Source organism: Nesoenas mayeri, assembly GCF_963082525.1.
Source record: "Nesoenas mayeri genome assembly, chromosome: 2".
NCBI lineage: Eukaryota > Metazoa > Chordata > Aves > Columbiformes > Columbidae > Nesoenas > Nesoenas mayeri.
In genome coordinates, this window is record NC_137543.1 from 153,749,369 (window position 1) to 153,766,272 (window position 16,904).

The 16,904-nt window shown below is 38.4% G+C and overlaps 1 protein-coding gene across 1 annotated transcript in view; it reads left to right on the forward strand.

The window, feature by feature from the left end:
* PTPRN2 (protein tyrosine phosphatase receptor type N2) overlaps window positions 1-16,904 on the forward strand; it is a gene marked incomplete at both ends in the record, with an annotated part of 644,991 nt that overhangs the window by 52,117 nt on the left and 575,970 nt on the right. The window contains one exon of the mRNA XM_080338634.1: window positions 15,283-15,333. Coding sequence (XP_080194760.1) covers window positions 15,283-15,333 — 51 coding nt within the window. The remainder of the gene's footprint in view (window positions 1-15,282; window positions 15,334-16,904) is intronic.

Here is a 16,904-nt window from a genome sequence, read left to right on the forward strand (position 1 = left end):
CAGCACCTCAATGTCTTTCTTATGATGAGGGGCCCAAAACTGAACACAGGATTCAAGCTGCGGCCTCACTGGTGCCAAGTACAGAATCCTACATATATAATACACATATACATGTTTATTACATGTATATTCATACATGTGTAATACAGACCTATACTTCTTTTCAAAGACAAACATTGATTCTGTTTTGTGGAGTGAATGACACTGACTGGTAGTGGGAGAAGTACCGCGCAGCAGTAAGATGAGCAGTCATCTTTGATCTGGAATTGCCACTGTGCAGTTAGTGCTTTTTATCTGCTGTACCTCCTGCTGGTACAGGCGGCACACATTCAGGAGCTTCTCAGGTAAAAACATAATGCATGTTATTATACGTACAAAGAGGGAAGGTAGAAACTAAGCAGAAAATAACAAGACACAAAAGCACAGTACTTTTAGCTTCCCTTCATCATAAAGGAAAAAAATACAGGAGGAAAATAGCTTCCATATTTTCAGGCAATTGTGAGTCACCTTAAATCTCTTAGGATATTTTAGTAAAAATTATATTTAAAAAGCTTCTATGAAGTTATGAACTAGTAAGTTTTGCTTCTGATATATTATACTTACTTAAAACAACAAACTTCTTCAAGGTATAGAATTGGTTATCTATCTTGGAATATAAATGTTGTGAAGTGAGCTATGTGGATTGCAAAAGGAAAGACAACTGGGTGATCTTTTCTGAAGCCAGCTATTAGCATTCTGTAATTATACACTAGATGAGCAGTAGCAATGAAGGTGTTCCCACGTCCAGAAAGGTAGTGGCTGGGAGGGATAATCCATGGCCTAAACTCACTGTCCGGCGCATAAGGTCCTTATTGGTGAACTGTATGGTCAGGAGATCAGGTAGGCTCTGGAGGTGTGGTGGAGATCTCAGAAGAGAACAGATTAGAGCAAAGTCATAGTGTTGTCAAAGAGCGATGACAAGGAAATCATATGCTTAGAGAAGGTTTTATCCATAGTGCAGGAACAGGATTGGGAGTTCTGGGGTGATACAAGGCTCTAGTACTCGGTTGTTGTTTTGGAGGTGTGCAGACACTTTCATATGTCTTTTCAAACAAAGCATTACAACTAAAACCAAGAGTAAATGTGTAGTAATCATATTTTATATGTGTTTTCTACCTGTAACCCAGAATTACATAACTTGCATGCAGGTGTATTATCAGATGTCGGTGCATAGAGCTGCTGAGCATAAGGAAAGTAAGGATTTTCTGGGAAGTCAGGAGGATGCAGGCACATTCACGTACCAGCAGCCCTGTTCCGTTCCATCACAGCTGCGCCCTGTCCTCCTGCTCTATTTAAATTGGGAAGATGAAGAGCTGGGTTACTCTGATGTAACGCTCCAGCAGACCTGGGCCACTCCAAGGACTGTTTTTTTCATTGAACCTACACGTGTTAACTTCATGTTTTTATCTCTATAAAATTATTAAAACTGTTTGTGGTGATTACACAGAAAGCAGGGCGAAGTATTTTCTGTTCTAGTTGTTCTGGCATTATATTAATAACTAAAGGGAAATTGAATTAATAGACAAAACCCTCAGGTGTAAAAATCCTCAGGTTATCCTGAACCAAGTTCTAGCCGAGATTCTGCAGTGCATGTTTTTCAACAGCAGAATAACAATACAACTCATAATCTGTGAACTCCATTTTATTTTTCCATGTGCCCCTCAGTGAAAACATTCCAAAATATTATACAAAATGAATAGAACTGTAGATACAGTGATTGTTGTTCTGATCCTTGACCTGATACTTTTCAACTGTCTGCAGGAAACTGAGGCCACCTTCTCGAAAGGTCTGGTGGTATTCGATGTGAATCGGTAACAAAGCTTTATTCACAGAATAGCTAAACGAAGAGAAGTAGCTGTGTATTGTTTCTTTGTACAGACTAATGTGTAATAACACATCGCTCTTCCATGTTTTGCATTTTTGACATAACTTTTATGGAACGATTTCAGAGCCTTCAGACATTCTTGTTGCAATCTCATGTCTGTTTGAAAAGACACTTCAAATGAGGTTGCACTGTAAAAAAATCATATTCATGTACTCATTTGGGCATTCTTGTTGCTATGCTTCTGCTGCATGAAGTATAGCTTGTAGAACAGAGGATAAAGGGATAAAGGTCACAAAGCTTTGTTTTGTTTGGGTGCTTAATTTTTTTTAAATTTCTTTTAAGGGTCTTAGGATTTATATTCATGTACAAAACATTGCACACACATTGTTCTTTGCTGTCTGCAGAGTATTAAATTCAGAAACAAGAGCAGATTTATAAGATATTAATCAAAAAGAAAGTAGTCTCCAAGTATACTTTTAAAGATTATGGCTTAGTGTTTTGGCTGAAGTTCAAATCCTGAAGGAAAAAAACCCATTTTTTTGAATAATACTGGTTCATTAAAATAATTTAAGGATTCTTAAGAAGGCTCCCATATGAGGTGCCAGACTGGTTCTAAACCTCATTGAATATCATGTCTCACAGAATTATGCAAATGCCAGTCAACTTACAGTCAATTGTAAACTGAAGACTCATGTCTGGAACTTCATGAAATCTTATCACCAAGCATTTTTGGAGGAAAAAAATAAAATCCAGTCTTGAATTAATGAAAGTTTGGAATAGGCTTGCAAACTATCAATGAGATTATTGTAAAACAACTTCTGTTCTCAGGATGCCGGCAAGAAATGAGAGAGCCCCCTTCTGCTAAACTCTCTGAAATCCCGAGGCAGCGCTCCTGGCAAGTCAGTGTAAGGTGCTCCCAGGAAAGCTCAGGTCTGTTCTTATCGCGGCCACTGGCTTTTCTCTGTACTTTGGACTTTTTATCCACTTTAACTCATTGTGCCTCTCCTAGCGAGAGGCCAGATTCAATAGGCACAGCCGGCTCTGGAGTTGAGAGCAGCTTTGTGGGGCAGCGGAGGGACCTGGGCAGTGGTTTCCCATTGGTGAATACTGACGTGAAATTCCCCATTCTCTTCTCTTTTCCATTTTGTGCCTTCTACCTGGTAACTCTCAGGAGCGAAGAACATCCACGACAGGATAGGGTATGTAATGATGGGAGTAAAGACTGCTGCATGAATGCAGACGGTAAAAGGTATTTGGCTTTATATAAGACAGGCTGTTATGATGAGATGTGTAGAAATTCATTGAAGCACCTGCATATTTTTGTGGGATGTATTGCCTTTTGTATGGAATTTCTTTTCAGCAAATATGCTTTGAAGACTTTGAGTGATGCTAAAGAAATGTAAGTGTCCTTGACTTCAGTCTTCAGCTTAAGTTTAGATGGGAATATGAAAAACATGCAACACTAGCATTCACTTGTTCTCAGAAGTGGATTGTTATCCTCAGATGGATCATGACAATCTACAACTCCAGTGTGGTACACATGACGTGTATCTACAGGGTATTACTGAAGTGTAATCATGCTGACTGCGGTTCCTTCTTATCCAAAAGGAATGTGGTAGAGGATTAACACAACATTTGAGAAGAAACTTCTTCTCAGTAAGGGTGACAGAGCACTGGAACAGGCTGCCCAGGGGGGTTGTGGAGTCTCCTTCTCTGGAGACATTCAAGACCCACCTGGACATGTTCCTGTGCAACCTCACTTAGGCGTTCCTGCTCCAGCAGGGGGATTGGACTAGATGATCTTTTGAGGTCCCTTCCAATCCCGAACATACTGTGATACTGTGATACTGTAACATCCAGACATATTTTTTCTTTCATTAAAACCAAACTGAATGATAAGTCAAACTCAGAGTGGAAAGAAGCAACCAGAGTTGAGACCTGAAGAACAGTCTATCACTTCATTAGAAGCATCTGCATAGCAAGTCAAGAAAGAATGGCAGATAGTGCTCCTGAAGCCATAGAGAGATTTGTACAACTTATCACCTGAGGCCAGAGGTCTCCTTGCCTGTCTGATACTTGGCCAGTTCAAGGTCCTGAATAGAATTCTTGTCCCTTGTCATACTTTTCAGTCCCCTGCCAGCACCCAACTCCACTTCTCGGGGATTATAAACTCAAATCTCATGTACTGTAGAGTTCAGTGGCAGGCAAATAACTGCTTCACATTTTCTGTTGAAATCCTTGCATTTTTTGAGAAGAGTTACAGCACATTGACTTCACTTAAATCACCATTAAAAAAAGTACTATTTGGGAAATGCTTGTTTGCATTGCACTGAGTACTTCCCAGTACCTTTATGTAGCTACTTCCTTTTCTTTAAGGTTCAAACCATTTCTGTGAGATGTGCAGAATTTAAATAAAGGTGCACAAAGGTTGTTACTTGTATTACAATGACGATTAGCAACCCAAATTTGCCCAGGTCTCTGTTTCGCAGACCACTTATAAACACATTGTAACAATCAGAAATTTTAGCACTTACCTAGAGAGGACACGCAAAACACAGATGGAAAGCAATGGTGAAAGGATTTTCCCAGGACAGCAGCAAAAATGAAGACCAGGACAAGAATTCCAGTCTGCTGGATCGTAGTCTGCTAACCTTGCTAGTAGATCTGGCTTATCAGCAGCTTGATATCTCCTCACTATGAGATTCAGGTATTCTGAGGACATGCAACATCAACTCTTAGATAACATATTTTTCTTATCAGTTCTAGAAGAGCTCAGAATTTTTTCTCCTATGGCACAAATTTCACACAGGCACTTTGGAGGTTATTGTTTACAGAAGAAAAATAACAAAGATGATAAATGTGAACAAAAAAAGTGGGCTTTTGCACTGTAATTCACAAAGCTGCTCAGACGCTTCAGTTCCGTCCAAACCAGTAGGCATTAGATGCTGAGTTAATGAGAGCTGGAGACTATATGATATGGCAATGACTTTTGACTACTCTTAATGGTGAAAGGCACCTATATAAACTCCTGAAGGCATCCAGGCTTCAGATTTTTTTTCCTAAATAAATGAATTTTCTCAAGGGCAGTTTTTCCTTCTCATTTCAGAGAGTTTAACAGTTAGATGAACTTCTAGAATCTTCAAGGTTTAGTCTTCTAATGATTTTTTTTTTCCTAGAGAGAAAAATTTTGTTTTGTGTACTTCTTAGCAAGGAACCACAATATGAATTCTGGTGCTTTTCTGCATGCATCATGTTTGTCTTGTTTCAGAATTATCTCTAATTTTCTTGGCTTCCTCCCCAGATTGCTTTAATCATGAGTCTTTTTCTTAACTGCTTCTCTGATGTGTGTCATTGTGGTGCCTGCCTCTCAAGAGCTATCCCGGGAAAAAAACATCTCACTAGTATCACAGGGTGAGCAGAGCTGCTTCACAGAGACAACGGCACAATGTAGTCTGGGACAGCTGCCTCTCACGCCAACCTCAGATACATCAGGGTGAGTCAGGAGTAATTAGAGCACAATTACTGGTCAAAATCAGGACCATTCACACTCAGTTCCAGATTTTCTTTGAAATCGGTGCAATTTCACAAAAGTAAGTAGAAGTGGATCGTTTTACTCTGCAATGAATTTAAACTACTGTCTGGAATGAGTTTTGAATCAATACAGGATAGATTTAAATCTTTATCAGCATAACAAAGTATTGTCCTAAGTGTGCCCCTCAACATCTATCCCAGACAAGAATGTGGAGTGATGCGTGGAGTGTAACGTGCGCGGTTACATATAGTACATAAAATGGGACCTGAACAAAGCCACAAGGTGCTGCACATTGATTATATGTCAAGAGATAATTTGTATTGATTGGAACAGCTGGTGGCTTTTAGAAAAAGTATAGTACATAAACATATATAAAATTCTTTCCTTTTTCTGTGGATAGGGAAAAGTTTTAGGCATCTTCACTATGTAGTGTTAACTTTGATGAGCTACCAGTATCCTTGTGTGACCTATTTCTCATAACTCTGTTCCATACTAGAGAACACTGCAGCTTCATTGGCAATTCAAATTCCCAGGGTAAATTACACAGATAAATCTTGGTGCCACAGTCCATTGAATTTTACCTAATATTATTCTTTTTCCTTCAAGAACTTTAAGAGACTATGACTTTCTGCATTGACTTTCATTATTTTTCTCCAACACATAAATAATTAATGTGGATTACTCTGGACTGTTGAAACTCTTTATTGAAGAAATTACCAAGTGTATATCATAGTGTCTCTTTCACGAGATGAACTTAGGTGATTTTGGCACGCTAAATAAACCTTATAATGCGATTCAAAATTGCATGATAAAGGTACGAAGCTGTTTTGCCAAATACATTCCCAATAATAGCAATAAGAGCAATTTAAAGTGTTTTCAATATCCAGCAGGCTTCAGTATGGATACTCAGAAATAGATGGATTTAGAGCACAGCTTGTGTCCTGTCTCCCTCTTTGGAGCTCATCTGTTAAGTGTAGCTCCCAAACCCATGTCTGCTCTTGTCCAGATTAGGCTTATTTTCCTGCAGTAAATGACTATGGACTATGCTCATGCACTTCAGACTCCAGAGTTATACAATTCTTTTTTTCCTTGCCAACTTGTTTTTCCCAGTTCCACATGATAATTCACCCAGCTCAAATTAACTGCGAAACAGAGATGGAACAAAAAGAAGAGTGATTTTCTAAGAAGAATGAGGAATGGAAAAAGAAGGGATAATATGTGACGGGTACTGGTTGTACTGCAGCTGTTGGTACAGGCATCATTTTTAAAAGGAGCTGTGCTCTAGTCTAAACAAAACAGAACAGTAAAGCAAATCATTCCAAAGAAATACTCTAGAAAAATTGTTACTGCCTTTGAAGTCTGGTGAGGACAGTGTTGGCAGAGGTGAGCTACCCCTAAGTATTGGGTAATGACTTACTTTTAGGGTCAATATAACTGGATGAAAATTGCTGTGAGTTGTTTTTTTTTTAAGTACCAAGGAGATACTCATTAATATTCTCTGACAAATAACGAAAAGAAAATTTTGGTGCTTGTTAGAGGAAAATGATAAGCATATCTCCTTTATTTCCTTTGATTATGTGAACAATAGGAGTTTTCTCAAAACATGAGGCATGACTTTAAGCAACTGTTTTGGAAAAAACCTGTCAATGAATGTGCCTCTTGGAGAGTGATTCGCTTCAGATGATGGGACATAACCTTCTTTACCATGTGTGTGTTTTGGAAAATTTTATCTGAACTATCTTCCAAAGCTCATAACCCTCCGACACAGCTCCTGTTTCCTCTGGCTAATGGTTGATTCCTTCCCCGACCCAGGTTGTCTTAACCCTGACAGTGGAAGAAGGCTAAAATGATGTTATAATTATGACTTAGAATTCACCCCCATTCTGCAATTTTGTAAAATGAGTATACAGGAATAAACTGACAATCACTGATGGGTAAAATGAGGCTGACAGCTGTAATGATGACAGTAGTTCTTCCACAGAATAAATATGACTGAACTGCAGTGCTTGCTGGCCTGTGTGCAATAATATCGAGAAAGGCTTTGCCGGTGACACCATACTCTGCTGTGTATAAGCTTCAGTGTTACCTTTTCAATTTTTTATGGCTATGAATAATACTAGAAGACTTTTCTGCCCACAGATTGTGTGGCGAAGGAAGTCATACAGGCGATAGCGGCTAAAAAATCAGGCCACTTGTTGATGTGTTTAAACAGCAAAGCGGAATTATTGGAGTCAACAGCGTTCAGCGTTCAAATTCTCTGCTTAGTGCAAAAAAAAGTTTTGCTTGGTCACGGTTGTGATTTCAGTGGGTGTTGGGGGACTTTTCAGGTTACTGCCCAGTGAGGAAATTAATTATAACAACTGGTGACCAGAAGAAGGTATTGAATCACAGTTATTGAAGGCCTGGTCTGGATTTTTATGACATTTTGTATACAGCTTGTGAGCACTTCAGTTAACCTTTCCTGATTTTCTAGGAATGCATCATACATTTTATATTGTAGAGATGTGATTTTTTTTCCCAATATGGGCTACAAGCATGACAAGGATGTTTTGTTTGGGACCGCATTATTTGGGCAAAATCACATTTGATGCCCCACTGCCTCATTGAATAGATGTGGGTAAAAGATTTTGCTCTTGATCCTAAGAAGTAATAATTTTACTGTTAGTTTTTAAATGATCTTCTATTTGTTCTCCAATAATGGTTTTATCTGCAAATCTTGTATTTAAATAGAGAGCATGTTAGTGTTCAATGTAACCATGAGTGGAGCTGCTCATTTGCCAGGTTACGTCTGTGCTCCCCATTGCTGTGTGAGCTAGTTGTGGTCTCTGCTTAACAAAGACTTGGAAAATGCAGCATTGAGAGAATTGTATTTTTTCAGAGGAGACAATGCGAGTTCTTTTAGTATTTACTGTGAAAAAAATAACAAAAAGGCACAGCAAAACACATGCTGCCTGTATGTCGAGGGTTAAGATTGCAGGGTGGCAATAAAACCCTGGCAGATGTATTGTTAACCCCCTCTCCCCCCCCACTTCCCCCTTTTTGCCCCTCCCTCTCCCCCCTTCCCACTCAGGACAGGCGATCGGGAGGGAAAGAAGGACAGAGAGAAGAGAGTTGGAAAAATTAACAGTGTTTTACTAATGCTACTAATAAGAATAGAGAAAATAACACAAAATATACAAAACCAATCTTGAAAGTCTCAGCAACTGCAGAGCCGACACCCAAAGTCCTGGACTGGACTCTGCAGCCAACCGGAGCTGGATTCAGTCTGTCACTGGCCTCAGTTCGCAGGGACGACTAGCAAGGTCCTCTCCTAATGTCGGCCATAAGCAGAAGGGAAAAAGCAAAGGCAAAAGGGACGAGATCCTCATGACCTCCCACTTTTATATGAAGTATTCACGTGAATGGAATGTTATACACAGTTGGTCAGTTTCTTGGTCACTTGTTTCTCATCGCCCCTCTCGCGAGATGTCCATCCATGCTTATCAATAAGTTTGCATTCCATTGCTAGGTTTACCAAAACGTGTGTCTGGTTCTCCAGGAAAATGCAGCTAATATGAAGGCTTTAGCTGACAGGTAAATTCACTAAAAGAGAGACTTGTTTTTAACAAAACCAGGACACTGTATCAGCCATGTTCCTTCTGAGCCCTCGGCAAATCTTCTGGACCTTTCCAAGCAATGGCCTTTCCCTGTCTCTTCACTTCCTGGTCTATTATTACTGCTCACATCTTCAATTCTTCTTGATATTGACCTTTCCTCAGCACTCCCCAGAAGAAAAACCCTACATCATTGCAATCACGGCATTAGTAATTAGATAAGTAAATAATATTTTCACCACAAAGAAATTCCTTTCTTTAGTGATGGACAGACTCAGGACTAATTACATGCAATAGAAGAGATGTAGTTGTTTGCTTTTTTTTTTCCTAAATGCAAAAAGGACAAAGTACCTACCTTATATAGTGAGAAATAGTATCAATTAATACAGCGGTTTTGTGCTATTTTGCCTATTTAGTGCGTCAATCCTTGCATTCTGGTGGTGGAACAATGGTTTCTTGGAGAGCAGAAGAGAATGGGTAGGAGTTAGAAAAAAACTTCTCAGAAAGAGAATGGAGGAGTTTGGAATAGAAGAAAAAGAAAGAAAACAAAGCAAAGAAAAAAAATATAAAAATGAAAATTAAAAAAATAGAGCCAAGGAATATCAACATTTATTATCAAAGTGAATGCCAAAATAAAACTAAAGAAACAATTGATTTTTCATATGTAATTGATAGGTTTTGAGCAATGATTACATTACACATGTATGTCCACCTATGGTGCCTGTGTAACCACAGAGTTTGGGAAATGGAGAGAAACTCCGCTCAAAACCTGTGGTCAGCTAAAAGTACATTTTTCCCAGCCATTCTTGCAATGTTGTGTAATTCCCGCCTTGTTAGGTGTACATGTACAGCAGACAGATGAAGATGTGTTGGGTAGATCCCAGTTTTAGCCAACTGAGCAGAAGTTTCTCTCACCTCTACTAGTGAGATGAATACATCTCTCTCAACCAGATGACTTCTCCATTCAGTTTTCTACATGAAAACCATGTTTGACTCTTTAGTGATCAGTTCATGTTATCATTCCTTATTGCCACTGTGCACTAGCTTGATTTTTTTCAATTAGAGCTACCTCACTTCTGTGAGCTGAGCACTCATGAAATGTGATTCTAGGACCATATTTCTTCATCCCACTATAAAAAAATAAACAGGTGCTCTCTATTTAGAGGCACCCACAGCTGATGTTAAAGGCCCAGGGAGGCCCATTGGGCATGCCTGGTGTGGGCAAGCACAGGTGTTCCCTATTTTCTCTCTCATTAGTAGTAAGTATTTAGCAGTGCTTACCCTGTAAGGTCTCCTTACCAGAGAGCAACTAATTCTGAAAGAAACAGATAACTTTGAGCTTTAGCTGTTGAAAATGTTAATGGTCTTCAACATATTTTGATTAAAATAGGTCATAGTGGCTAAAATTTTGTGGTGAGGGAGGTGGTTGTGCTTTGGAAATGTGAAGAGATATTAAGTGCTCACATGGTGGTTGAATGAGGAGCCTGAAAGGAAAAGGGAGAGAACCCTCAACAACAGAAAGGATTTAGGAGGTTTGTATTTTCCTATTTTCTGATTGATAGGTATAGAAGAAAATTAGATGTTCTTGCCTATTGTTTGTTTTCTTGCTTTGATGATTATAAGACAATTTTTGATGAAGAAGCTATAGCCTATTTTTTATTATATATTAGTTAATAGAATGATTATGGGTTTGGGGCAATTTTGGAAGACATGTTTAATGTAAAGTTATAATGAGTTGGTTAATTGGGGGAAGAGACAGCAAAATAAATTTAATATAATCTAGTTGAGCAGTGGGTTTTAAAAAATTATTTTCCTGGTAGGTGAATTACTACAGCTTTTTCTAGATGAAGTTCAGGTGATTTCAGCTGATGTCTGGACTGTTGTAACCTTCGGAGACACCTTTTATAAATCCAAGCAAACAGTATATTCCAGTGTGATTTAAACTTCCCTATTTTGTCTTTAGGAAAGTAGAACCTGGTGGTAGGATGAAGGAAATAGTTTTATTAGTGTCTCATGAGAAAAATACCTTGATAAATAGATTTAAACTTTTAGGTGCTGTATTTGAAACAGTATTTTGTGTTTGTGTTGTGCTGACTGTCTGGGAAACTGTGCTGGAGATGTGGAGTAGAGGGAGAGAAAAGGGAGGTATAAGATTTTTTGAGGCCGTATGGAATCTCTTTTCCTGGATAGTTAACAAAGAATGCACCATGTAAATGTATCATAATATAGCATAGATATGCGTCCTCACTTTAAACAGTCATGAAGCTGAAAACTACCGAGAAAATGTGTCTGTATATGACTGGGTTCAATACAAATGGTCCTTGTACCTGACACAACTTAGCAGGATCACAGGCTAATAAAGTCTGTATTTAGAAGGACAAAACTAGGTATTTATTTATTGTTCTTGACCTCTCTCTGAGACACCTACTTACCTTGGTATATGGAAGTTTGATTTGGATTATGCAGACAGCCTGAGCTTTTCTGACCTATAATGATTTTACTCATATAAACCCTTCTGGAATTAATAAATTCATAAATTATCAAGAAGACAGCTTATAAGCATAGGATTTATGTCAGTATAGTAGAAGTTGGTGGGCATATACCACAGCTTGGTGAGCCCTTGCATTTAGGAATGTGAAAAAATAGGGGATAATCCTTATTGTTGTGCTGACTGGATTTTAAATAACTCCAATATGTGTCAGGGAACACAACACAGGCTTATGTGACATGGGGAGACGATGATCAGCTGAACTTCTCGTGGCTGCTGGTGCACAAGTTATGGCTCCAACCTTCTTCATGACTGTTGGGATGTGGGGGCCATGCAAGAATTAGCCATAAAGTTGAATCTTTAATGCAAGTTAAGAAAGAAACCTGTGTTTAAATTCTAGATTAAGATTTGTACCTGTTCAGTTTTAGTCTTTGTTACCTGGTTATGTCGAGAGCTTACTGTAGGGTTGCTGTTTCAAGTAAGATTGAGGGTTTCAGATGTTTTTTGCTTGCTTGTGGGTTGTTTTTGTTGTTTGGTGGATTTTGAAGATATTTTTAATGTGTTTTTGGAGATTGCCTGGTAGAAAATGAAATGTAATTTTGATCCCATAAGGCATGAACTGAATTAAGTGGTTTTATGGAGAAAATGGCACTTCACTCTTCAGTGGTGACTTATTGCCACTATTACTATTAGTAGGGAAATTATATTTAAAATGAAATATGATGCTTATTAATGTCACAGCAAATAACAACAAAAGATAAATTAGCATATTGACTGGCTGCATGAAATATGCATAATAATCAACTATAGCAATAAATAATTTGAAGCTAAATATTTTTTAAGGAGTTTTGAAGGTCCGTGTCTATTTCAAAGTATTCATAGATGGATACAGTTTGCCAGGCATTGACTTTATTAATTTGCTCTCTGAGACATAAGTTTCCAAGGCTGTGTCAGATGTCTTGCTGCAGTGAGTGTCAAATAACCAGTTCTTATTAAAAGAGAAACTAAAACATGATAAAATCAGCTTTCTTCTGTGAAATATATTAGGTAATAAAGCACAACTTATCAAGCAAAATCTGAGTGCATTTCAGTCAGAGTTCTGTACAGAGGTAGCCTGGCCACTTGTTGCTTTGCACCTGAGCATATTCATGCTATTTATTTTGAATCTGGAGTTTTCTGTTTCTGAGAATATCAGTATATTATGGGATGTCCTGTCTCTGGCAAGTGGCCATGGGCAGCAGGTGTTTGTGGTCCCAGCTCCCAGGTGTTGCAAAATCAGCAGAGTCTGGCTGAGCCAGTTGCTGTTTTAATGTGTGACTCCACTAGAAATGTTCCTGGTTGAAGCTTCTTATGCGATGTGTTTTGAATCTACAGCAGAACCACTGCAGGATGGGAAATCAAACACATAATTGCCTGTGTTCCCTCCATCATGAGACATCTTCCACAGCTCTTTATTTGAAATGGATACTGTGGGCTTCTGGTTTTATACCTTTTGTGATCTCTCAGGACAATGAGGCAGAGAGATTTAACCAAAGATTTCTTCTAACCGTAAAAACGCTTCTTTTGGAGAAGATAATCTTCCTGGGTTTGGAAAACTGAAGTTGAAACGTACCTTTCATTTGCCTGGCTTGTATCAGTACTTAGTCTTTTACTATTTTTTTTTTCCTGCAAGCATTCTCTTTTTGAAGTGATCATTACTATGCTTTTAATTAGAGCTCTACTTGTGCTGTCTACACTGTACTGATGCATTTTGATCCCTGCCTGTCATCATTCTTGCCTTATGTTCTTTATGAGTCAATGTATAGTTAAGACATCCTTCTGCTTTGCTGGGTGGGTATCAAGGCTGCAATTGGGTTTCTTAAGTGAGTTTTCAGATGCTATTTCAGGTCAAATGGCTGTTACATTAGACTTGACTGGAGCAAAATGGTATGCATCTCAAAAATAGGTCATGAACCAAAGTTTGTGGATGGTGTAGGCACATTCTGTTCTGCCAAACTCTGCTTGAAGAAACCTTTTCTGGTCTGAAACTTCCTCTGCCTTTCAAAAGCTACCAAAACTATATCCACAGCTTATTGGTGCACAGCTGAAAGAACAGGAGAACAGTTGTATTGGTGGGTGTATTGTAGGCTTTGATGATCTGCTTAAGGTTATGTATGTGTGGTGTTTCCAGGCAGATGTGGGATAGATATAAGGGACTCTGCTGGTGCTCCAGATGACTTGAATTCATGTAGATATGCTTGCTTAGCTCAGATCTAGCACTGAGCCAATAAATCCTGCTGAGAGACACAGTATATTAGTTCAGGCTTAATGATGTGCTAATACACTTACCTACTGAAAGGCTATGCAGGCACACATAAGTCACTCTATTCCCTGAACTTCGCTTTTAGTAGAGTTAGGACTTGGGTAATTCACAGGCAGAGACTCTTGAGCCTTTCAGTTTTTCTGTTAAGAACAGGCTACTTAATCCATTTGGCTCTCTGATGAATAGCGATGCTTGGACTCTATGCCTCTGTGGAGACAGGCATGGCTGGGAGAGAAGATTTACTCCTGTGTTTAGATGGGGTGAAGTTCCTGGCTGTTTTTTGGTGCGTAGTGTGGAACTGCTCAAGATTGCTTGATTTCTATAACTCCCTGTGCCCATTTCTAAACTTAAGGTACTTCCCAAAGAAGTTAGGAGGCTTAATTGTGAAAATGTCTTCTCCAGGGCAGTTTCTGTGTTCAAAATACAGCCTAGTTCCTTGGACTTTATCCAGTTCTACCTCCTTCTTTCTCAGAAAACAAAGTAAAGAAACTACTGGTTAGATGACTGGAGTGCATGCCATTAACAGCACAATATTTCACGCTGCTTCTGTACTTGGTCCTTGTTTCCGTCCCCTAGTGTGGAGTGACCAGAGCAGGGACACATCTTGCATACTTCACTGCTGCCCTCACAGACATCAGCATGAGTTCATTTTATTTGAAGATAAAGGGAAGAAAAACTAATGTCTCCCTACCTAGGTGATACTGGCAATAGAATACACATATTCACAGATTAAATAATATTTGAGTGGATGAGCTGGAATTACCAACCTGGATGCTGTTTCTAGAGTGAGGTGTGGGGCTGTCATAGCACGGGCCCGTAAAGCACCATTTTTGGAGCAAATTTCGTGCTTTAAGGGAAAAACAACAACATCAAAACTGTAATAAAAACCCACCCAAGCAAGAAATGCCTAGGATATTTTTCACAGACAGGCACCAGTTTGTCAGCTGTCTGTGGAGGTATCATGGTGTTGGTATGGATGGCTTAAAGACTTAACTCTTTTTCCAAAGGGTTAATGCTCCTGAGGATCTAGGCATAGTCTGTGGTTGCAGTTCCTAAATCCAAGCCTAATCTGAGCAATTTGTACCTGATTCTTAGGCTTGTCTGATCACAGTAAAAACATCTTTAGGAAACTCCTGATTTCTTGGTGTATATGTTTTGTGCTGTGGCACTGTGCTGTTGTATAATAATGTATTTAAAACGGAGACAACACAAAGTCCTTCCAACTACTAACTAGGAGACACATGCATGGAGGAAACTGAACCCTCAGAGGAATTTGGGGGAAGAAAAATATCAAAGGTTATTCTGGATATAGCTAGTTAGTAAGACATGCTGTCTAACCAGACCTGTTTCCCTTGGTTTCTGCACTGCCCTGTCCAGACTCTGAAGGCCAATGAAACATCTGACTCTTGCTGAGTAGTTAATAGCCTGAGAGGTCTTCAGTCTGCACTAATTATCCACAGTTTGAAACCTGCATTAATTTTCACCTTTCTGTTGTGTTTTTAGGCTGCCTGTTTGAGGATGACCTTTGCAGATCTTTTGAAGTCTGTGTAAATGGTAAGTCTTCAATGTTTTGTTTGCTGACTACTCTGTCCTCTGCTGTGTAATTGCTGTGTGATCAATTCAATAAGCACAATCTATATAAAAATGAGGAGAGGAAAGAAAAAGACAGTACTGGGTATGACTATTTGGTCAGCTGTTGGGGGAAAATTAATAGATTTTAAAAATGTATAAATCCTCTTTCAATCTTGAACGAGATCACCTCCTTTTATGAGAAACAGATTGTAATTAAATTAAACACAGTGAAATATGCTAACATTTAATTTGTCTTAATACAGGGTAAAAATAACAGTTTTACCTTCAGGTTGTTCATCTTTTTAGAGGTTGATATTGAGCAATTATCAGTCTCATTTTCTTGAAAAGGTTGTTATTTATTTTAATAAGAAAGAAGGTGTAAAATGAAGACTGCTATTGTTCTTGATTGTGCTGCTTCCATTTACTTGAACTATGTAGAAGCAGCTTTCTTCTGCTCTCCTTCACAATTTCTTTTCAGTAAGTCAAAAAAGTCAACACAAATGTATGAATAAGTCTAATTGGAATAGTAGGAAAGACTTTTTCTGACCATAGTCAAAGTTTGTTAATGTGCTATATGAAATAATTCAAATCCTGATGAAGGATGGACTGGTTTAGAGAGAGATCTTTTGAAGCATTACCGTTGTATGATACATAGATCCATAATCAGGGATTAAAAAAAACCACTGTTTTTTATATGAAATTTCTCTTTGTGAGTGTGTATGGCATAAAATAGTAGTTTTGTTTTATGTCAAACATGGGAGACAATTATAAACTTCATTTCACCTGAAATGTTTGTTAAATTTGGATATTAATAAAATTAAACTTCTGCTATTGTTGAATGTCAGGCAAATGCATGCAGGAGAGGCAATAAAAGACAAATATGGTTGAGGAGTTGGGAGGGACTAAAATAGTTAGTTTATAAATAGTATGTTTGTTAACATCTCCAAAGGTAATTTGTTAAAGTGTCATTTGCAGTCATTTGAATAATGTACAAAACTTCTTCATTGACAATTTCCATGAGGGAAGTGGCATTTTCTACAGTGATGTGTTTTGCTGACTACCAGTGATCTTCAGTGCCCAGCTGTAGTCTTCTCCAAAACATTTAATGGTGTTTTATGATAGGCCACGGTTATATCTGGCAGACAAGTCTATCATGGGAGTTTGTGTGTTCTCTGAAAGCCAAAATCTTCAATAAAGATGTTCCTATAAAGGTTACTTTATGGCTTCTTGCTCCACCTGTTTGCTTAATTGAAACAGTTTTAAAAAACCCAGCATGACTTTCATTAGAGTGCAGAATTAAACTCTGGAAATTGTATCTTTGAATTCAGAAAGGACCTCTTCTATAGATCTACTCTTATTTTGCCATAACTGTAACTTAAAGGTCATTAATAAACCAGTTGATCAATGGTATTTCATAATGTCTGATCTTAAGTAAAAAGTATATGCAGGGATTCTGTCACTGTGTTTAAGGTCACAGCAAGTTATTTTTTTTTTCCCCTAAATGGGTGAATGTTGTCTACAGTGGATTTTAAATGATGTCCTTGATGCAAGTG